Raw genomic sequence first — 23,082 nt, forward strand, 5'->3', positions numbered from 1 at the left:
CTCCAGACCACAGCCCCCTCCACAAAGGCTTCCAGCCCCACCCGGGCCCCTGCCTTCCTCCACCTCTGCTGGAAGCCAGAAGCCAGAAGCCAAGGGTTTGCGAGGCACGGCCACTGCTCATGCACACGACCCATTCCACCTCAGAACGACCTCTGAGGATCTCGTTCTGGGTTCTCTCTTCTTTGCCACACAAGAGCCTCCCGTAACTGGTACGATCCCTTCTGTTATGCAGAAAGAGAAATTGAGGCACACCCACAGACTGAGGCCTGCCCCAGCCTCCGGGCCAGTTCCTCTCCAGCACTCTCTCTTCCCATCTCATCTCAGAGATTTAAGTTTCTCGGTTCTTGAAAAAACCTGTCGTTTGACGAAGCTGATCTCAGGGTATCTCCTTGGAAGACACTAGTGACACAGGGCAGACCAGGGACGGAACCGGGTGGGTGTCACCTGAGCCGAATCACAGGTAACATCACCTCCGGGCTTTTCTTGCCCCGAACGCACACTCTTGATCTGATCGTTAGACCGGATACCTGGCCTCTGATCTTCGAGAGGGTCAAAGTCTGACCAACATGCTTCAGAAGCAGACACAGGCGATGGCTGTAGGCCAACGGCACGTGCTAAAGGGGTTGATTTTATGTTGTGTGAATTTCATCTCAATTTAAAAAAAGGGAGGAAAGACAAAGACGGAGGATTCACAGATTGGAGCAGACAACACGGATGGGACAAGCGAGGCAACGGGACAGACAAGGGTCTCGGTGGGGCACGTGGAGAAGCCGGAACAAAGCCCGTAGGTCTGTTAAGGGTCTCGCATCCATAGTTTCCCAGGTTTTTGTGTTTGTATTGTGTTTATATGAAACGGTTCCATGTTGAAAGGCTGACGGAGGCATACGCAGGAGCTCTCTGCGATTTCCGCCACTTTTTTGTTAAGTTGGAAATTATGTCACAATAACAGGTAAAAAAAAAATAATCGGAGACACACAGATGTGAGCAAGAGAGTCTTGAACACTGAAGGACAACATGACAAGCTGGGAACAGTCGAGACACCCGCTCAGGATGGCTGAGTCTGCCGTTCTACAAAGTGTAACACAACTCAGCTCCGAGAAACGGTGTTGATACGGTTCTACGTCACCCTGGAAAATCCTGTCCACTGGCGACAAGGCGAGGAGGCCAGGGTAGTTGGACAGGACATCAAGGGACCTGCGGGTACCTTTGGGGATGGGGTCAGAGGTGATCTGTACTAATTTCTGCGGACTTCTTGCACGTCTCAAGCTTTTACCAATGAGCGGGTGTTACTGCCATGGTCAGAAGAGAAGAGCTGTTTCAGAAAACAGACCTTGCTGGCAACTCCTGAGGGAGCCTCTCCTAGGTCAAGGGCACCCGATGCTGTTGATGCCCATGGACCTGCTGAGCGGAAGCCACCGGGGCCACTGGAGACACTTGCTTTGGGGGATGTTGCATTCTCCTCCCAGGCAATGCTTTGCAGCCTGTTCGGAGAGGCTTCTGAAGCATGATTTCAGGGAAGCAGCGACATCCTCAGGAAGCAGGGCAGGCGACAGAGGGACACCCAGATTGACTGTGTGCACACTGGCTCAAAGCCATGATTGTGGGGTCCTCACAACCGCCCTGAGTGGAGGTGGCTGTTGGTACCGACAACTTGGCAAGCAGGAAAACAGAAGGGTCTGAGAGGCCACTATGGTGGCCAGAACTTGTTCTGCTGTTTGTTGGAACCCAGGTGAGAACTGGTCTCTGCCTTCTTTCTGCCCAGGGCGTTTTCAGTCCTCCCACGAATTCTCACTCTACCCGTGCTGATCACCAAGGCAGAGGAAAAAGCGGGGGAGGGAGATGAAGCAGACGAGCCCTCAGGACGACGGTGCTCCATGGCGAGCACTCATCGTGACACGCAGCCTCTTCACCAAACTCGTAAGAACATTCTAGATCAGAGCCCAGCCCGTCCACCAGATGAAGCTCCTGAGCAGGTTAAGTGGACAAACATCCGGGTCAACTCTGAGTCTGGACGAAGACAATATTCCAAACGCAAAGTCCTTCGGCGGGAGGTTTGCGGGGACAACAGTTAATACCCAGGGCAGGCCCAAGCGAGCAGAATGGTTGACTCCTGGGGAGGACGGCACGGCCGAGCCAACAGCTCTTGCAAGGGAGGGTGTGGCTGGGGGCTTCTGGGCCTCCCTCTGCCACAATGACACATGAGCTGTCATTTGCACGGGAACACACCAGAGTCCCCAGAATGAACGTACCAGGACGAGAGCTCCCGAGGGAGGCAGAGACCCCGAGCATAGGCTTTGTAAGGCCTCCTCTGAGACCCACGGAGCAAGAGCTCATTGTCCCCCTGCCCCTTCGACTCCCCACATCATCGGAGGGCGAAAGTCAGAGACGCTGCTGCCCATGCCGTGTCCCTCCTCCTTGGACAGCCAGAGAACATGCTCTCTTCATCTGCGTTTCACATCCTTTTACTCGACCCACAACAGGCAACACTTTTCCGTACAACTGTGCACCACAGCACAGTCTCATGAAATGATACTTACTCTATAACTGTCACGCATTTCTATTTATTTATTTATTTTAAAGGTCACTTCTCACCAATGAGCTGGTCCCATGGATCAGAAGCTGTTGTAACCGTGGTTTGAAGAGGAGAGGTCTGGCAGTGCTAATGTTCATGGAAGCCATGCCGGGTGCCAGATGGCTTTGTCACAGCTACAGTCACGACTCTCATTTGACCCTCGCTATGACCTTGTGATTCAGACGGCCTCCCTGGTTTGACACGTGAGATCACGGAGGCTTAAGTCAGCTACTGCGCCAAGTCACACGTGAAGGAAGTCGCTGAGCAGGGATTTGAACCCGAGTCTGAGGGGGTCCAGAGCCTTGATGCCCGGTCGCCAGGCTGCATAAGGTCAGCAGCAGAGTTTTGGGGCACCCTATGTCCATGTGTCGGAGCATGGGGCAAACACCCCTTCCTCCTTAGCTCCTGTGTGTGTGCGATTGGACCCCTGGAGTGACTGACTTGCTGGGGTGCTCACGGCGGTCGTGCCATCGAGAAGTTTTCTGAGGGAGAGGGCAGGGGAACGAAGCCTCCCCTGGGGACACAGCAGACTGGCCTGGGGCTGGCTTCCGTGTCACGGTGGAAGGTGGCTCGTGACTTTCTTGGCAGCTGAGCCCGGATGAGCAAAACTGGTCATTCCAGGCGTGTCACTTTGGTTCTTTGGAGACAAAGTATTCCTGAGAGGAAATGGTGTGACTAACAGGAGATGGAGCACCCGCATTGCTACCCAAACTCACTCTGGAGGCATGAAGTCACCAAGCCTGGGCACAGAGGCAGACATCTGCCCGGAGGGAGTGGCCTTTTGCATGTTCAGCCCGGTTGCTAGAAGCACCGTCTGAAGTCGATGGCTGGGAAGGAGTCACCTAATCCGGCTTGCCAGGTCGCCTTCCTTTCTCTTTCCCTGCCACGCTCCAGGGCCCACGCTCTGAAAGACCATGGCTGGCACGGGCTCATTGCCCAGAGGTGTACCCCCAGCACCAACCGGAGCCCCTGTGCCAAAGCCAAAAGCCTGGGCCACCCTGTGCAGAGAGACACGTCCTCTCTCCTCAGCCGTCTGGGAAGACTGGGGGCCCTCAGGGATGCCCACTTCTTTCTGTGTGGGTGGCAGGTCACCCCACTGCCGACAACAGCCCCATTCCTGGTCCCTGAGCTCCCCCAAAATGTCTCCCGTTCCAGTGAGAGGGAGCGAGGAAAGCCACAGGGAACCCTGGGGTTCTCCTATCTTCTGAGGGCATTTCCCTCTGGCTGAACAGAGGGAGACCCACACAGGATGTCTAAAGCAGCCTTGTTCTCTGGGAAGGACAGGCCTAGGACGCCAGGTTTAAATGATGCATTTCCAGGTTTAAATGATGAATTTCTATGTTTAGGACTCAATAGAAATAAAAAAAAAAAACCAATACATTTTCAGCACCATCTACTGCCTTCCTCAGACATCCCATGGGGAAAAGAACTAACCTGGATCACTTAAAAAAAGAAAAATGCCTTGAGGATGGAGTGTTTGGAGGGCATCCCAAATATACAAAATATTCCCCCCCTGTCAGGAGGACCCAAGGGATGGCTTCTTGAGGGGCGGGAGCAGGCCAGAGCCTTCGAAACTGCGCTAGTCACTGAACAGCCACACTTCACACGCCTCAGCGAACTGTAGAAAGTGTGTGTGTGGGGGAGCCTGTGGGAAACAAACACTATGAACTCGATTTAAATACAGCATTAAAACAAAACAAAACAAAACACCAAATAGACGCTCCAGACCTCAGCCTTGACTTAGGGCGTCAAGAGCACAGGAGAGGCAAGTCGGGGCTGACTGCCTTGGGGAGGGTCGTGGAGGTCTCTGGTGACACGGGAGGGATGAAGACGAGCTCCTCACAGCGCTGGGACGGTCTGTGGAGGTTTCCAGTGCCTTCCTCCAGCTCGACACTGCTTTCTGCTGGGTCTGCAGAAGGAAACGGGTCCCTCCCTCCCGGGGCCCCAAGCTCCAGCAAACTCTGCGGACTGGAAGGCTTTTCTGTAACTGGGGATTCAGGCAGCAGAAGCCAGCGCGAGGCCGGGGGTGGCAGGGGTAGGCTCGGTCAAGGGCGGGCAGCTAACAGGTTCTTTAAAGACAGCGCAGCGGACGCCTCGGACACCTCGTTCAAGAGGAGGAGCAGAAACAAATAGGCTTGAGGAGCTCCGGAACAGAGGCCCCACGGCAGCCAGCACGGCTCGGCCTGAAGGCAGCGCTGTGAGAGAACACGGCTCAGTGACAACAGGTTTTGGAAAAATTTTATTGCATTTTGTTTCCATGTGGAAGCACGGACAGAAGTGAAAAGAGGCAGCATGTTCCACTGAACGGTTCATGGAAAAACCACACGGCGGCTCGGCGAGCTTCCTCCCTGTCCCGGACTGGGTTTCGTACATCTTACCCCGGCCACCGCCCCCAGCACAAGCTCAAAAAGGAGGTTTGTGGTGATCACTTACAAAAAACCAAATCCACGTGTACGGAGTCACAGATGGTCAGTCCTCCGACATCTGGGATTGCCGCCCTGGCCGGGCCCTCCCTGTCCCCGGGCCCCCTCAGCTCCCCCCTCTCTTCCGGCTTTCCTCTTGGAAGTGGGATTTCATTCGGGAAGTGCCAGGGGGACAGGGCAAGGCCACTCAGTCCCGCTAGTTCGAGCGGGGGGCGGGGGCCATCTGCTAGCTTTCAGAAATCTGGGGGCCGTGAGGGGACCCCTCACATCCCTGTCAGCCCCTGAGGCAGGGACAGCGGCCTCCCAGGTTAAAATACAGAGAAGATGTGGCTACGTGCGCATTCAGGTGTCCAAGACATCAGAGGGAACCCACTTGAGGGATTTACAAAAGGGGGCGGAGGGGGTTGAGGACAGGACGGCTGTGTGCTGGGGGCGGTGAGCGGTGTCACTCAGCGCGCCGGCCACCTGCGAGCAGGAGGGGGGAGCGGAGGGGAGGTGGTGCCAAGAGGAAGCCAACCTGACAAAGGAAACCTGAAACCGCACCGTTTGTTTTCTCCTTTTGACTGTGTAAGGCATTTTGAGCTGGAAAAACGTCTCTCCTTCATACTCTTCCGAATAATCCGCGGGAATATAATTGGTGATTCAGAATACAAATAAGACCCCCTTGATCCCACCCTCCCAAAAGTCACTCTGCACACCCCAAGCCCGTGGAGTACAAGGAGGCAAACCGTGTCCACACTGGGGGATGAGGCCGCTGTGCCAAGGGCCTTTCTTAGGGCTCCGGCCCATCCTGCCCGTCTCGCCACAAAGGGTAAGCATCCGTCTTCGGTGAAAACGTTTTAAGTCCTGTGGGGGCGCCTGCCACCGCCTCCTGGGCAGCGGGAGTTGGGGGGCCCCCCTGCCTCTCCTAAGTATCCCCCACCAGGCGTCGGGGCCGGTGGTCCGTCCGTGCCCCAGCCCACGGCTCCCTCAGTTAGTAGAGGCGGGCCACCCGGGACAGCGCCCTCCACGTTAGTCAGGCCAGACAGACAGCAGAGAGGAAACCAGAGGCCAGAGAAGTGATTTTAAAAAAAGAAAAAAAAGAAAAAAAAAAAAAAAAGAGCAGCTTCGGTCACCAAAAAAATAGAAAGGATGATCTCTTAAAAATAAAAACATGGGGACATTTTTTTTTTCTCTGCAATGCTCAGCCATTTTTACTTGAGACATAAAAAAAAAGTTTTAGAGTAGTTGCTCTGCTTTTTTTCGATTTAAACATTCATGAGAACGGAGGGGGCGGTAGTGCTGTGATGTGGTTTGTGTCTGGGTGGCAATGCTGGTCAGGGTCCTTCAGACCACATACTGGTACGGGTCTGCCTTCCCTTGGTCTGGCGTGGCAAAGGGGCTGGCCCAGCCTAGAGAGAAGGGGTGGCCAAAAACGGCTTTCATGTTCATCCATTTTGTTTTTTTAGCCCATCTTCTCTCTTCCTTTTTCAATTGTTCTATTCCCTGAAAACAAGAACAATCATACTTTCAGTCAAGCTCTTTATTGCTGTGGTTTTTGGGGAAGGGCTGTCCATTAGCCTGAGGTGAATGGCGTCAGTGTTCCCTTTTAAAGCCGCAAACCTACCTACATCGTACATTTTCCTTCTCTTTCTCTCATAAAAAGTGTCAAAGGAAAAAAAATTTCATTTTTGAGGGGGTGGCGGGGGTGGGGGTATGTGGGCATATATTTACAAAGCCCCTCCAGGGAGGGAGGGGGAAAATGAGCAAATCCAGAGGCCGCCGAGCCTGGATTCCCACAGGCGTGTCGGGGTGTCTTGCTAAGTTTGAAGGCGCACCATGTGCGCACGCGGGGCAGTACAGAGGCGCTCCGGGCCTGGCGCTGGGCCTGGCTATGGTCCGGGGATGCTGTGAGGGCTTTGGTGCCAGAAGCCTCAGAGCCGGCAGGGGCTTGTGATCGTGAGAGCCAATGCTGGCCTTTAATTTGGATAGGTTCAAGTTTGACACGACTATGACCACTTTGCAGACAAAAAAAAAAAAAAGGAACAAATGAAAGGACCCGCTCGGGCGCTGTTAGTCCCCCCAGCCTGGAGGTCAAGAAGCACCCGGCTCAGCGGGGTGGGCGAGGCTGACCTGAGAAGGTCCAACAGGAGTCAGAGACTGTGAGGGAAGAGAGAAGCCACCACAGAGGAGAAGGAAAGGGATTAGTATAGGTTAGAGGGGCTGCCTGGACAGAGAGCCAGCCCCGGGCATGGCAACGGTCTTCCTAGTGCTTCTCTGGGAAAAAGCGGGCCCAGAAGCCACGCTGGGGGGTGCCCAGAGCCTGGGCTGCTCCCCACGCCGAGTCTCACAGGAAAGGAGGCTGGTGAGGAAGCCTGTTCCCTCCCTTCTCCCCTCTTCTGATGGAGCTGGACAATGGGCAGGGCCCGAGGATGTGTCTTTGCTCGGAGAACAGGAGAGACGTGGCCTGGCAGGTGCCTGGCCGGGGGTCTGACTGCCCTGGTGTCTGGGGAGGAGGAGGAACGGGGAGGAGTAGGAGGGCTCAGCCGGACTCAAATCTCTGTTCAGGCCAGGGGGCTGGGAGGGTCCAGGGGGAGGGGAAGACGCGCTTTCTCCAGACGCACCCTTCCTTCTTTTCTGCTTTCCTTTCCAACACAACTCCCTTTAGGAAGGGGCCGGAAGGGGAAGAAGAGCCAGGACCAAGGGTGTGGGAGCTGTCCTTCTGGCTCCCCCAGACTGCAGGCTGTGTGGGGGCGCTGCAGGCAGCAGTGGGGGGGGGGCAGGGGGGGGGGGGGATGACAGTCACCCTTGGGTTCCCTGTGGGTCTTAGGCAGAGAAGCTGGTCACACTTCCTGCTTGGACACACAGCCGGGTCTATACCATTGGCTACTGTTTTTACAGAAACTCTTGTGATGTTATTTCTTCTAGAAGATAAAGTTGCTGAGAGCCCCCCGAAACATTCTAAACCACTGGGAATTCCCACAGATCCAAGAGATGGTGTCCCAACAGCAGTGGCAAGGAGTCTGTCTCCCTACGAGCCTCCATCTGATGCGGACTGACCAGCAGCTCCTTTGATGCTGCTACCTGCCACCAGAGGGGAGCTTGGGAAGCCAGGAGGAGTGCCGGGAAGGGCCTGGGACCTCATGCCTCTGCTCCCCACAGGAGCTCAGTGCTGCCCCTTCCTCCTGGGGCCCCTCACCTGGAACCCAGAGCCAAAAAGGAAGAAAGGTCCATGTCACAGCAACAGACTGACCACCTGGAGGCTTTTGGACACTTAGGACAGACAGGTGGCCATGGCACCAGGGGAGTGGGCTCCAGTCCTGCCCCTGCCAGCAGCCTCGAAGTTCCCAGAGAAGGAGCTATGGGGAGGGTGGAGGTAGGGCTGGGGGGTGGAGGGGGAGGAAATGGGCGAGAACCAGAGCAGGACCAAGCGGCGGTACCTAGTGGGCAGGTGGGCGCCAGGGGCCCAGAGCTCTGGGATGCTTGAGGCAGACTCTCCTGACTCTGCCCTTGGGACCTACTCACAGAGTCACCTCCTCCAGGAAGCTGACCCTGCCCACTCCAGCTGGATTCAGGCACCGTTTGTCCATCATCCCCTCCCTAGGGCTGTAGTTCTCAGATGGGAAGCGTGGCCCTGTGCCCAGCAGAGCGCCTGACACAGCAGAGCGTGTCACACGGAGCCATCATGGGAGGACAGAAGGACTTCTGGCAAAGGGCACCCTTCACCGAGGCTGCTAGGCCCCGTTCCTGGTGTGACTTGCTATGCCGGCCCCAAGGAAAGACTCGTGTGTGTGTATGTGTGTGTGTGTGTATGTGTGTGTTTAAGTCCAGAGTTACTGCAAATGAGGGGACACGGCCGGCACACCTCCCTCCTGGGCCCGGCTGGCTGGGCTGCCAGGTCCGGCCCGCACGCAGCCCTCCCCGCAGCATCCGCCCTGGGACCCCCCTCAAGCCGCAGAGTGGAGGCGAGGGACAGGCCGCCCGCTTACCGTTTCGTCTGTGCAGATGGAGTGCACCTGCGTCCCGAACATCACGGAGGTGAAGATGAGGAAGAGCAGCCCCTCGAAACACAGCAGGATGAGGAGGATCACTGTCGTCGGCGGCGAGAAGGAGCTGCACTCTGCAAGAAGGGTCGTGTGGGACTTGGGGCTGTTGCCCCCTGCCCGCCACTCGACGTCCCCAGGGCCCCACTTGGCCTCCGGCCCTGCAGGACCTGGTTCCTCCCACGTGTGCCATGTGTCCTTGGCCCTGGCCCCGGCCGGCACCATCCAGCTGCGCCAGCACTCCCTCGGGGAGGCCCTTCTCCACAGGACAGGCCCTTGGGGCTTCCCCTCCGGACACCCCTTCACCCCTGCTCCTTCCCCGGCCAGTGTCTGTGCCCTGCTGCCAAGTACGGTGCCTGCACAAGGACCCAGAAAGGCTGCACCGCGTGAAGGCGTGAAGACAGAGAGAGCCCCCTCCCCTCAGAGAGCACAACACAGGCTGCACAGGTGGGGCGGCCTCAGGCTGGTTCTGGTTCGGCCACGAATTTCCTGGACATTCCTGCAGCTCTGTCTGCTTCTGGGGGACAGGAAAGGGCAGATCTGGAGGCGCACTCAGGGGTTTTGGGATTCGAAGTCTACGAGGGGGCAGTCTGGCTGCCGGGCCTGGCCCGGAGCTAGGGGTCAAACAAGCCCCTGGGGGAACCCCCCCCCCCCGCCCCCAGGAGTGGCTGCTTTCAATCTCCCCACCTCTCTCGGAGCCCAGGCTGCCAGGGGTGTGTGTGTGAGACCTCAGACAAGTCCTTGTCCCCGTCCAGGCCTCCACCCCCTCCTCACAGAGCAGCGAGGTTTGACCAGATAGGTGCTTCTACTTTCAGCAGCAGCAGAAGCCTCTGTCTGGACTAAGTCTAAAATAGAAGGGCCCACGACGGGAGAGGAAAACTGAGGTGCCGCCGCAGACAGTGGGGGTGGGGGTGCCTGGGGGAATGGGGACGACACTGGGAGACGGGGGTCCCGGCCCGGCTTGTGGTGCATGTTTCTCGCTGCCCCAGGGCCCAGGCCTGCTGCCCTGGCCGGAGGGGTCCGATCAGGGACGGCAGGTCCGGGCTTTCCTGGGCTTTGGGAACTTGGGGAATCTGGGGCTTCCTTGCTGCTTCCCTCGCGGGACCTTCAGAACCAGCCGGAGACACAGCGCTGCCACGATCCGGGTGGCGGGGGGAGCGACAGCCCGTCCAGACGCCTTTATCTCCTCACGCTGCACTCAGGGCGCAACATCGTCCACAGCGCTGTCCCTTCTGGCTTTCTTGGGGGCAGGGCCTGGCTGGGCTGGCCCCCTGGAGGCTCCGGGTGTGGCAGTCGCCTGGGCGCGGGGCCCGGTGGCGGGCAGGACGAGGGTTCCAGTCAGGCAGACACAACAAGGTGAGGATCCCGAAGCCAACCCCCCACCACGAGCTCTTGCTAAGATGCCCCCACTAATCTTCCGCGGCCCCTGCATCTTTCCCGCGCCGCACCCCGTGGCGTCCCATTTGCTCCTGTCCTGGCTTGCTGTCTGCCTTGCCCACCACACCTCTAGCCCTGGGAGGCCGGGGCTTTGCTCCCTGCTGTACAAGCCGTCTTGGAGCAGAGCCAGACAGCACGGGAGCATGGGCACACGGCTGGGGCTCTCCGAGCTGTAGTGTTCCCTTTCGCTGGGAGGCGCGGTTGACAAAGCGTGAGTACATCCGCACAGGCTGGCCCGGGCCCAGCATAAGCGCGCAGGTGGTTTCCATGGGATGGAGGCGCCTTGCTCCTTCCTTCCCCACCTCGGCTGCCCCGGGGCTGGAGCGGGAGGCAGAGCCTGGCACCGGGGTCCGCTCTCCGTCCTCACCCAGCCACTCAGATCCTTCCCGTCCTGGGCCGGCCCCAGGAGCTACGAATGGAGGTCGGGAGGCAGAAACCTGACCCAGGGAACGTAAACGAGCTAACTCCACCCTTCGTTACATCTCAACTCAAAGTGCTCTCATTCCATGGACACCCCTTCCCCTTCTTACACGAGCTGGATGCGAGGCCGCGCGTCCACGGCTGAGCAGTGATGGTGGTCACTGTCGCACTGGGCCAATCTCAGGCTTCTGTGCTGGGGACTGTCCTCCTAGCCTAGCGGCCACAGGCACTGCTGCCTCAAGCCTCTTCCCTCAGGAATCTTGACTGAAGACAACCGACAGTCCTCAGGGAGGACCCTAGGCCCTGGGGTCATTGAGGCAGGGCTGGACGAGCCCACTCCAGACCGGGGCTTGAATCACGGCCTTCTTCTTGTGAGCTTGGGGACTGGCTGAACCCCTATGCGCCCCAGCTGGCTCTCAGCGGGCAGTAATGACATGGCCCCTGACAGCTGTGGATCCAAAGACAGACACTTCTGCCTCATAGAGGGTCCAGAGCATTCTCGTCACTGCCTGAGTCTGTTAACCGGACAGCGGCAGGTGGAGGGAGCGACGGGCTTAGTAAACGTCCCGGTCTGACTGCGTTGCTAAGTTGCCAAGGCCCCATCTGGAGTTTGACTGGATCCTGGGGCCCTAGCAGGGTGTGTACCCTCGCAGAACTGTCACCAAGGAACGTGCTGGGGCCCTGCCTGGCTCTGCAGAATGGTCCGAAGGCAGAAATCCACCTGCCCCCTCCTCTTCTTCCCTACTCCCTGCCAGCTTGACCCTCCCCCTGGCTGGCTGCGTCCAGAACTGCAGGAGTCACGAAACCTGGGAAACACGGTGACACCGACTGAACTATGTCACCTGCAAAATTCATATGTGGGAGCCCCACCCACCGTGTGATGTTATTTGGAGATGGGGCCTTTGGGTGGAGATGAGGGTTCTGTGAGGTCAGGAGCTGGTGGGGGAGGGGTGGCCCATGACGTGGTGAGTGTCACATGAGCACACTGAGAAGCTGGCCGTCTGCGAGCCAGGCTGAGAGGCGGTCCCAGGGACCGAATCGGCTGGCACCGTGTTCCTGAATCTCCAGGCCTCCGGAACTGTGGCATTCCGACATGGCAGCGCAGGCTGACTGAGACTTGTGGGGTTCTCCTCCTTTGGTGGTGGCCCACCGAGGGAGGAGAGGCTGGTGGTGGCCAGCCTCTCCACGCCCAGCCAGGGGCTAAAGACCCCAACCTTCCCACGGCCTCCCCAGTTCTGGGGAACAAGAACAGCAAGCTGGTGCCCGAGAAGACATGAGGCACGGGAAGAGTGAAGTTCTGGAAGATGGTGCGATGAAGGGGACCCATCTGACGCTTTGGCTCAAGACACTTGTCTCACGGACGGAGTTTGTGTGCGAGATTCTCGTCTGGCCCGTGGCCTCTCTTAATTCCTCCAGCTTCTGTTAAGACTTTTTCTTCCTTCTTATTTTTTTTCTTCTTTAAAATCCTAAGACAGCATCGGTTTTCCCAGCATCTGTTTTTCCCCCAGGATTTGTGTGGCCTCCTGGCCAGAGCTCCTTCCTCAGTGTTTGCGCACGAAAGGGATAGCACGGAAGCAGAAAGAGCTGCTCTGCGATCTTAACAGGGATTGGTAGTGAAGCAGTTAAAAAACACCCACAGAGGGGCGCCTGGGTGGCTCAGTGGGTTAAAGCCTCTGCCTTCGGCTCAGGTCATGATCCCAGGGTCATGGGATCGAGCCCTGCATCGGGCTCTCTGCTCAGCGGGGAGCCTGCTTCCTCATCTCTCTCTGCCTGCTTCTCTGCCTACTTGTGATCTCTGTCTGTCAAATAAATAAATAAAATCTTTAAAAAAAAAAAAAAAAAACACCCACAGAGAAGGAAAGTTCAGGATGGATTTCTGTGAGATTGGAATGAAATGACTTTTTTTTTTTTTTTTAAAGATTTTATTTATTTATTTGACAGAGAGAGATCACAAGTAGGCAGAGAGGCAGGCAGAGAGAGAGGTGGAAGCAGGCTCCCTGCCGAGCAGAGAGCCCGATGCGGGGCTCGATCCCAGGACCCTGAGATCATGACCTGAGCCGAAGGCAGTGGCTTAACCCACTGAGCCACCCAGGCGCCCCAGAATGAAATGACTTTTGATTAAATGCCTCCTCCTCCTCTTCTCCTTCTTTTTTTTTTTTTTTTTAAAGTAGGCTCCGTGCCCAGCATGGAACCCGGCGTAGGGCTTGAACTCACGACCCTGAGATCAAGACCTGAGCTGAAATCAAGAGCCAGACACTCAACCGGATGAGCCGCCCAGACGCCCCTAAAGTGCCTTTTCTTAAAGACCAGGAGACAAAGGTTTTCTCCCTGACAAGGCTCCCGTGCCTGCAGGAGGAATGCACTCCCTGTGGCGGCCTGCCTTTCCCCTGGGCACGCTCAGGCTAGAGGGCCTCACGACTTTACCTGTGGAACTGACTTTAGGGGGCTGCTTTTTTTCATGAAGAGAGATTTGGGCCTCTGCTGTCCCTTCCCTGGTCAGTCCGTAGGCTTGCAGCAGATCTAATAAAATGGAGTTGGCCCCTGGCACCATGACACCAACCAAGAGCCCAGCCCACCTGGGTCCTACACTGGCCCCGGGAGCAGGAGGGGGGGCCCTGGCACATACTCACTTGTCCAGTCTTCTTCAAAGCAGTGCAGAAAGTGGAATCCCACCATGATGAGGGCGTGCAGGGAAATGAGAGCTATGTACATCTGAAACAGGAAAGCAGTGCAGACACCATTGTTGTGAGAACCTTCTGACCCTGCAGGCTCCCGAGACAGGGGGGTCAGGAACCCCCTGCCGGAACACTCACACAGGCTGAGGGCTGACTGGGAGAGCCAGATTCTCCTACCGGTCTCCCCCCGCCGGCTTGAGGACCGAGATGAGAGTACGTGGCAGAAGACACAAGACAGAAACAAGTGCCTGTCGCCAGGTGCGACCTGGGGTCTAGGTGGGCTGGGCGTGCTCCTGGCCGGTGGCTTCCCAGCACCTGACAACTCAGGGCGCTGACTGCCAAGGGCTCTTGCGGCTCTCTAACTAAATCTTCCTACCTACCCGCAGCTGAGGGAGGGCTTGGGGTCACCACCAAAATTGGCTTCTGGAACTGTTTATACCGGACACTTGGGGTGGGAGCCCCGCACATGGCCCTAGCTTAGAGCCGATGGACTTGAGCCGGTTTCCAGATGCTCAAGCAGAGGGCTTAGGAACAGCTGCTTGTTGAGTGAGCCCAGGGGCTCAATGGCAGGAAGGTGGAGGTCTCCACGGCCAGGCAGGATTCCGAACCGCAGCACAAAACACTGAGGGCCGAGAATTTCTGAAGGACGGAAGCGCTTGGCTACTCCACAGAAGGTGGGGCAGGACGAGGACTTACTGTAAACAGGACGAAGTACTTCTGGTTGTTCTCGCCGACACAGTTATTGACCCAGGGACAGTGGTGGTCCATCTTCCGAATACACCGCTTACAAACGCTGAAAGGCCCACAAGGCAGACCCTTAGGGGCTGTCCTCAGGGCAGCAGGGGCCCAGCCAAGCAGAGAACCCAGCCCCCCGCTTGGTCGGCTCCACACTTGGGGCCTCCTTGGGCACTACCCCACAATGGCTAGGGGTGTGGCAAGGGGCTTGGAAGGCAGGGTCAGTACCCCGAGGGTCCCACTCATTCCCAACAGGGGACAGTCACAAGGCCCCTTCTCTTGTTTGACGGGAAACAAGGTGGCACCGAGGGGCTGAACAGGAGGCTGGTCTCTGGCGGGACGGTAAGCCCCGAGCTGGTTTACTGTGAGGACAGAGCGCAGGGGCAGTTTACAGAGAACAGGTGCTCCCAGCTTCCTCCAAACACCCAGAACCCAAGGATGGGTGTCCCGTGGAAGGGCGGGGCTGACCACGGAGGGTGCTGGGAGAGGCAGAGAGGGCTCAAGGGCAGGATGTCCCGGGGGCAAGACTTTTCAGCTGGAAGGTAACAGCCACTTAGCTGCCAAAGCAGAATGTATTTAAGTGTTGACCAGAAATCCCATGAACTTGCAGACTGCTAACTTGTAATTGGACTCCTTTTGGGACTGAGGCTGTTTCAAGTTTACCTGACAGCAAACATCCCTGTTTGAAAGAAATAATCTGTAACAGGAGTGTAGACTCCTGGGGGCTTGAAAGCACCTACTCCCAAAACTTGGGTTTAGAAACACCCCTTTGCCAACCGATGGGCTCCCCGGAAATGGGTCCTGTCTCCATCTGTTAACACAGGCTCCTTGACATGATCTTGGGGCGTCACTTGTTCAAAACAGTTCAAAATACCGTAAATAAAGCATTTTCTGTTTTTTTTTTTTAAATGTTTTACTTTTCTTTTCTTTCTTTTTTTTTTTTTTAAGATTTTATTTATTTATTTGACAGAGATCACAAGTAGGCAGAGAGGCAGGCAGAGCGAGAGAGAGGGAAGCAGGCTCCCTGCAGAGCAGAGAGCCCGATGCGGGGCTCGATCCCAGGACCCTGAGATCATGACCTGAGCCGAAGGCAGCGGCCCAACCCACTGAGCCACCCAGGCGCCTCAAGCATTTTCTGTTTTGAAGGCACCTTCGCTCACGCCAGGTTTTCTTTCCACTAGTTCCCACAGCTAACTTTATCCCAGGTTCTGGGCCCCGGCGGGGGGACCCTGGCGGAAAGGGCTGTGTTGCGTTCCCGCATGGGGAGCTCACGTCTGCGGAGCTCTGGCAGGCTGCCTGTCTGGGCAGGGAAGGTGTGGGAGGAGCTCTTCTGGGAGTGAAGGCGAGCTGCTCCCCAGACTACAGGCCAGGAAGCACAGACCACGGTGCAGGAGGGCCCCGCGGCGAGGCCACGGACGACTCAAAGCTTCGGGCTCATCTGCACCCCGAGGAGGACATGTGGCCTTTTCTGAGCAGGGTGTGACCTTAAGTGACAAGGTCGGCCTGGGCCTGCTGAGCTATCTTGGTCAGACTGGCCAGACTCGGGGCCCCGGGTTCCCCGTCCACAGCAAGTAAGTGTTGTAAGGACAAGGTGAGAACCGATTGTGGGGGCCTGGCCAGTCTCCACCCTGGTTCTCCTCTACGACTCTGAAGGTCCTCACTAGCATGGGGGGGATTGGGCACATCTCAGAGAGGCTGGCCCCGCTCTAGGATCTCCTGGGGAGCCAGGAGGGCAGGGGAGGAAAGAGGCATGAAAGGGACACAGAGGGCTATAAAGACAAAGTCGGGTATCCGTCTCGCTCTCTGTGTGCATGTGTTACTAATTAAAAACGTACATATTATGTAGAATAGAGCTCTCAACTGATAACACTTGTTCCCAGGACAATTTTCAGAGTCCAGAGCAGAGAGTGGAGACGGGGCCACTCCCTGCATCCTGGGCCTCGGCCCCCAGGCCCCATGTTCCCACGACAGAGCCGCCTTGCACGGGCTACCTCCGCTCTGGTGTCTTCGTTCCCTCCCAACCAGGGGACCAAACTCCCAGGGGTAACACCCTCCCTGCCCCCGGTCCCCGAGCCCTTTCTCCTCCATCTGTGCCTCCTCTGCGTGGGATTCCTAGTGGGTGCCCTGAGGCAGAGTGCTCAGCAGTAGAGAGCACTTGGAGCTTCAGAAAGCCGCCTGACTTTCAAATTCTCAGGCAAATCCATCCTCTGCTCTCCTCCCAGCCTCTGAAGAGCCCCGGCGTGCACCCCAGGAAGAAAGTCTCACGACAGGCTACATGCTGCTGGGCGGCCACATCAGGACACGCCTCCTCCTCTTCCTCCAGGGAGCAGGGACAAGTGAGCACAGCTGCTGAGAGTGGCCAAAGTTGGCCCACTGTGCCCGGCTCCGAGTTTCCTGTCTGCAAAGACACGGAATGCCGAGGCCAACCCTCTTCCCTGGCACGCAGGATTGTTCAGAAGCTCCAGGGCCAAGCGGGGGTGCATGTGGGTGCGGAGTCCACCCATGAAGCGTGGCAAGAGGCCCTGATCTGAGGGGTCTTGCCCACGACTCACAAAACCACCAGCCTGAAAGGTTTGGCATTTGGGGTTTGGAGAACACCAAGGGTAAGGTCTGCCCAATGTCCCGCCCAGCTTCTTCGCCTTGGGCCCTTATCCATCCCTAGGAAGGAAAAATGTGGGCCTCCAACAACCCCGGATACCCCAGAGGAGTTCTTAGTCACCTCAGAGGCAGCCCTCTTCCCATTGCCCATGGCTGGGGACACAGCAGGCAGAGGGAGGGCCCTTTCGTTCTCTCCTCTCTGGGGCTCCTTGCTGCTCTTTCCTTCCTGTGTGCGCCAGCCCTTTCCTGGGACTCCTCTCGGGCACACCTCGCTGCCCCTTGTGCGAGCCGCCGTGCGCAGGTGCACTCCTGGGGTGTAGGCACCTGTAGACCTGGCAGTGTGTCCCAAGCCTGTGGGAAGAGTCACTGCAAAGATGGAACATCTTCCATGTAAGCATCTTTTGATGTCCCTGCCTTAGGGTTTCCTGAGCCCCTTCTGTGTTTTTAAATCAATGCTCGAGAGGAAGGCAATGCCCCTCTTCTCTGTTCCTCCAGGTTCCCTGCCATTTTTCAGGCCCCAAAGCACTTCCTTCAAAAGCCTGGTAGAGCCCAAGAAGCTCCTCGGCTCACATGCCCTGAGGCTCCTGGTTCTCAGCCCCAAAGTCGCTGGCGGAGGCCCTTGCCCAAGCGTGGGCGATAGCTCACCTTGGAAATACAGCTGTGTCCCTGAGGGCCTGCATCTCCCCCTACAGAGGCACTTACCAAACTGTATCGGGGTGGAAAGGTACATCTGCCCTGCCTCAGTGGGAGGCCCCAGGGTCAGGGTCAATGTCTAATCCACTGTTATGGCCCCGGACCAGGCCCAAGACCTCCTTAGCAAGGTGGGGGCCAAGTGCAGGCCATGAAGCTACAGATGGGGAAAGAGCAGGCCTGGGCTGTGGCTCCAGCATGTCAGACTGGGACGCCTGGCAGGGCGCAAGCAGAGAACAAAGCAGGAGGACACTAGGTGGACCACGTCCAGGTTTTCACCCCACACCTTCTGCAAAAATGGGTCTACCACATCCTGGGCCCAGCTCAGCAAGAATGCTGGGTAAGGAAGTCCGGTGTGGCAGAAAGAACACCGTTCTTGGATCCCCACGTTGGGCCCTGGGCAAAGCAACTTAGCTTCTCCGAACTATCCTCTGCAGAACTGGTCCCCATTTCCCAATTAGAGATGATGTAGGTAAAATGCTTTCAAAACAATATTAGCGCTACATAAATTTTATTGGTGGTCATGACCATGAAAGAGAAAACGCAAGAATTGGGCAGGGGCCCTAAGCAGTCTGTGATGGTCTCAGCCTCCATATGCATGTGTTTGCGGGGGCAGGCAGCAAGGGGAGGGGCATGAGGCTTTGCCAGGAGCACAGGTCTCCACCTTCTTGTGCAAGAGGAACCTAACTCTTAAGCCTAACACCTTCGCTGTCCACTTCAGCATGAATGGCTCCCTCTCTAGTGTTTCCACAGGCCTCCATGGTCCTGAACTGCCAAGATGAAAGCAGCCCGGGATTCTGGAATGCCTCTCTATGGGGAGAAGACCCACGACACACCACTGGGCTGGAAGGAATACCCACGCATCCAGGGTCAGGGAGCATCTGCGGTACCCATCAGAGCTCAGGGAGTGGGTCTGATTAAATTCCATGGGGCTAAATTCCATGGGGCTCCGTCGGGAGGACAGGATCCCAAGAGCTGGGGGCATGCTCACGCACACAGACACGCGCCTTCACTCGAGCAGGGACAGGGACACCGACTCTCTCGAGCCAGTCTGCTCAAGCAGTCATCAACTTGGCTCTGTCTGCTGTGCTGGGAACTGTGCTTATCCCAAATTGTGGGTCCCCAGATGGTCTGGGCGGCCGCGAGCCCTCACAGAGGAGCAGTTGTCAGCACACACTTCCTGACGTGGAAGCAGGCGACACACAGGCATCCTCACTCGACTTCGTCTGAATCAGCAGCTCTTGTTTTGCTCAAACTGATTTGTTTACTAGCACTCAAGAATACCTCCCTCGGATCATCCCGGGGAGAAAGTCGAAGAGGAGGCGGTGAGCAAAATGCCAGGCAGTGGAGGCAGCCGAGGGAAGAGAACGAACCACTGTGGTCACCCAAAAGTTCTTTCCTGCAAAACCCGCGCCTCCCTGTTGCTGTTCCAGCCTCTAAACCCAACGCGCCCTGCCGCTCGCACATGCCTCCACTAACCAGTGGCTTCTGCTGGGGGAGCCAGCGATTCCCGTTGTTTAATGCTCACGGCAAGCCGCCAGGCAACAACTGCCTTTGCAGAGGACAGAGCTGAGCGCAGAGAGACGTGCTGCTGCCTGGTCTGAGGTCCCACAGTGTGGTGGGGTCCCTGCTGGCCTTCTAATGCTGCTGAACTCTCCAACTTCAAGGCAGGAGCCCATTCAGCATACTGGGCTGCCCAGAGTCGGGGAATGGGGAAGCACATAAGGAAATGGGGCCTCTTCATATAGGCGATGAAAACAGGTGGCAGAAAAAGCTAGACAGGTGGCTCCACCCCAGGCATGAGTAGCAAGCCCTGAATTCATCTGTAACCCAGATCTCAGAAGTGAACTGGCCCCACGCTGGGCTCAGCTTCTCTAAACTGCTGGAAACCCCACAGGAGACCGCAATTAGCACAGGCCCTGCTCAAGCCTCCTCAGGCCCTGTCCAAAGCTCCTCAGCTGTCACCCTCAAGAGAGGTCAGCTAGTTGGGGAGGTTGCCATCTCTGACAGAAAGACATACAATTCCATCAGGACACACAAGTCACCCCCAAACTGGAGTTCTAGTAGAGAGAGCCCTGGACTGGAGCCACAAACACTGGGCCCCATGCCTGTCTGTGGCACTCACCAGCTGTGTGAGCTTAGTGTGGCCCTCCTGGCTGCCCTCCCACTGCCAGAGTCTGAGCAAAGGACCAAGGAGCACCAAGGATAATTTAGCATTTAAAGTCCCCTTTAGAGTGATAAAATGCAGTTTTTAGCTAGATGTCTTCTCGCTGAGAAGACTCAAAACAATGAGGAAATCTGAAAATCAAAGGGAAAAGTCACCAGAGATGAGAGGAGGAAAAGCCTTTTTTGGCTGAACCCACAACTGTCACAACCTCTAGAAGTTCTATTTTAAAGAAACATTGCCCTTTAGGCACAGCCCCTTTCGTTTCCCTCTGAAAGCCGAGTGAGTAGGGCCCACCTCTTAAATGGGTCTAGTGCCGGACATTTAGAACGATTTTCCAAAGCTCTGTCTCCTGTGCCCTTAAAAAGTAATAAAGCTTTGAGGCAGGATGACAGGAACCCCTCAATTTTACAGACAGAGAGAGTCCAGGGCCTGGCAGGGTCTGTCGTGAGGGGCGGCAGAGTCAAGTCTTAGGACAGGTGTCCTGAGCCCAAACCAAATGCCCTTTCCAATCTGGGGAGCTCACGGAGATCGAGAGGGAGTCACAGTGGTCAGGTGCCCAGAGCAGGGGTGGGCACTGCTCCAGAGCATGTGAGAGGTGGGGGTTGTGGGGGGACATGGGTACCTGCAGTGGTGGGCTCGGTCAGGCTTGATGCTGCAGCATTTGGGACACTTGTACACCACCTGTCCGGGCTTCAGCTGTAAACTCTCGATGAATTCTTTAGTGGCATTTCCTTTGGGCACTGCTCCCTGTCAGAAAGAGGAGAGGCGTTCAGGGCTGGCCTAGGGCTTCCAGGAGTTCTGATGCTCCATGGTGGGGATGGTCACTTGGAAGCAACAACTACACACACGGACAGGACATTTTCACCCCAACGACAGGTGTGTTCAGGATTACGCCAACACTAAGGGACACTTATGGACCAAAAAATTTCCCTGAGGAAAATTAGTGTTTAAACTAGAATCAAGTTTTATTTATTTATTTATTTAAACCAATCCTATTGTTGTGAAGCATTGGTAATCTGTATTTGGTTCTTAAGAATCCAAAAGCAGCTGTGAACTACCGCCCTCAGATTTCTGACTTGCTTTTTGACCAGAACTGCCCTCCAATTCGCTATCCCGTCCTTTCCGTACTTTTTTTTAAAAAGAGATTTTATTTATTTGACACGGAAAGACACAGCGAGAGAGGGAACACAGGCAGTGGCAGAGGGAGAGGGAGAAGCAGGATTCCCACTGAGCAGGGAGCCTGACACGGGGCTCGATCCCAAGACCCTGGGATCATGACCTGAGCCAAAGGCAGATGCTTAACCGACTGAGCCACCCAGGTGCCCCTCCTTTTCATATGGTTGTGAATACTGTGCGTTTTGTTCTAACTCTCAACACCTTCGCGTGTCAGACCCCAAATGCCACGAGACTCTACCGGGGCTGGGTGCCCATCCGTGCAGACGGAAAACGGGCCGCATTTGGGCCTAAGCCAGGATGCAATAACCCATCTTCACCAGGAACCTACTTGGTGCTCAGGATGCGCTCCTGTGCTCACTGCTGTGGATTCAGAAATTGAACAAGGTCTCCGTCCCAGGAGGCTCCCGGTCTTTTGGGGGGTAACAACAGTTCTAGAAGACAGCTGTGCTGCAGAAGCACAGAAGAGCAGCTGCCAATTAGCCAACACAACCACAGAAGTTTTAAGAGGTGAGCGCTTTTTCTCATTTGTTCCTTTTTAAAGTAGGCTCCATGCCCAGCATGGAGCCCGACGCGGGACTTGAACTCACAACCCCGAGATGAAGACCTGAGGTAAGATCAAGAGTTAGACACTTAACTGATTGAGCCACCCAGACGCCCCTCAAGAGGAAGGTCCCGAGGCATGCAGAGAGGTTTAAGAAGTGGACCTGAGGGAGAAAAGGGATTGTGGCCGGCGGAGGGGCGCAGACAAAGACGAGAAGGTGAGAGCACGGCACACCTGGGGGACAGTGAGAAAATCGGCACAGTGGAGCCCGGGTATGCAGTGGCAGCAGAGAGGCAGGGCTGATGGGCAAGGGCCAGCTTGAGTAGAACGAACGCCAGGCCTAAAGGCTGGGACAGGAGTCCTCTTCGTGGGTCACCTAGAGCCCTCAGGGAGCATCTTGAGGACAAGAACTCAGTTGCCTATGCTGTGTGGATCACGTAAGAAGACGGAGAGAAGAAAATCCCACAGACCAGTTAGGAGGTTACTGTCAATGACCCAGGAAGTGAACACCGAGGGACGAGGGTGGGGGAGAAACATGGGGGAAATTCAGATCTAAACAAAAGGGGCAGGGAACCAGATGAATCCTGCGGTGGTGGAGAGGGTGTGAGGAGAGATGGCGAATGCGAACTGGTCTCCAGCTAGGATGGCTGGTCCATGGCAGTGCCTGCGAGGGTCTGACCAGACGCAGGTGCAGGTAACCTGCAGAAAGGGCTCAGGTCATGCTCGCCACAGAAACAGTGCTCAGCACAGGGCAGGGCAGTGGACTGAACGTTTGCGTCTCCCCCAGATTCACAGGCTAAATACCCTAGTGTGTGGTATTAGGGAGGTGGGGCCTCTGGGAGGTGATGCTCTGGGAGGGGTTCCACAAGGCGATTAGGTCACGGCTTAGCACCTTATAACCAGTCCTCTGAGAGCTCCCGCCTGCTTTCTGCCCCCTGAGGACAGAAGAAGACGGCTGTTTATGACCCAGGAAGTGGGCCCAGGCCAGACAAGGAAGCTGCCAGGACCTTGATCTCGGACTTCCCAGCCTCCAGAGCTGCAGGAAATAAATTCCTGCTGGTGAAAAGCCAGCCCGTCTCTGGCAGTCCCGAACAGACCGAGCCAGGTAGCCTGTATCCTTGGCCGTGCACGGGAGACAATGTGCAGCTTTAACAAGCTGTGGGTGCCCAGACTCTGAGGCAGAGCTGCCCTACAAGAACCGTCAGCCGTGGGGCCCAGACACCTGCATTTTCAAAAAAGCTCTTAGCAGGGCTGAGAACTACTATGACCAGAAGCTCCACGACTGGCTCTGCCTGGCTCAGCACCAGAGCCCGTAGCCTAGAAAAAGTCTATTGGGGGGCACCTGGGTGGCTCAGTGGGTTAAAGCCTCTGCCTTCGGCTCGGGTCGTGATCTGGGGTCCTGGGACTGAGCCCCACATCGGGCTCTCTGTTCCGTGGGGAGCCTGTTTCCTCCTTTCTCTCTTTTGGCCTGTCTCTCTGCCTACTTGTGATCTCTGTTTGTCAAATAAATAAATAATTAAAAAAATATCTTATTTATTATTATTATTTTTAAATATTTTATTTATTTATTTGACAGAAAGAGATCACAAGTAGGCAGAGAGGCAGGCAGAGAGAGAGGGGGGAGAA

The 23,082-nt window shown here is 56.3% G+C and overlaps 1 protein-coding gene across 3 annotated transcripts in view; it reads right to left on the reverse strand.

Moving 5' to 3' along the window:
- Positions 1 to 23,082, reverse strand: part of ZDHHC3 (zinc finger DHHC-type palmitoyltransferase 3) — a 54,924-nt gene that overhangs the window by 2,721 nt on the left and 29,121 nt on the right. Inside the window, exons 3-7 of one of the 3 annotated variants that reach the window (XM_059389545.1) lie at positions 20,362 to 20,486; positions 14,246 to 14,342; positions 13,505 to 13,586; positions 13,299 to 13,382; positions 8,964 to 9,094 (exon numbers count right to left, since the gene is read on the reverse strand). In XM_059389545.1, the coding sequence (XP_059245528.1) occupies positions 8,964 to 9,094; positions 13,299 to 13,382; positions 13,505 to 13,586; positions 14,246 to 14,342; positions 20,362 to 20,486 (519 nt within the window). Of the gene's footprint in view, positions 1 to 4,793; positions 6,481 to 8,963; positions 9,095 to 13,298; positions 13,383 to 13,504; positions 13,587 to 14,245; positions 14,343 to 20,361; positions 20,487 to 23,082 lie in introns of those variants that run through there. The other 2 variants (XM_059389544.1, XM_059389543.1) reach the window with 2 other exon arrangements.

The sequence above is a fragment of the Mustela nigripes genome, chromosome 2 (assembly GCF_022355385.1).
Source record: "Mustela nigripes isolate SB6536 chromosome 2, MUSNIG.SB6536, whole genome shotgun sequence".
Classification (NCBI taxonomy): Eukaryota; Metazoa; Chordata; class Mammalia; order Carnivora; family Mustelidae; genus Mustela; species Mustela nigripes.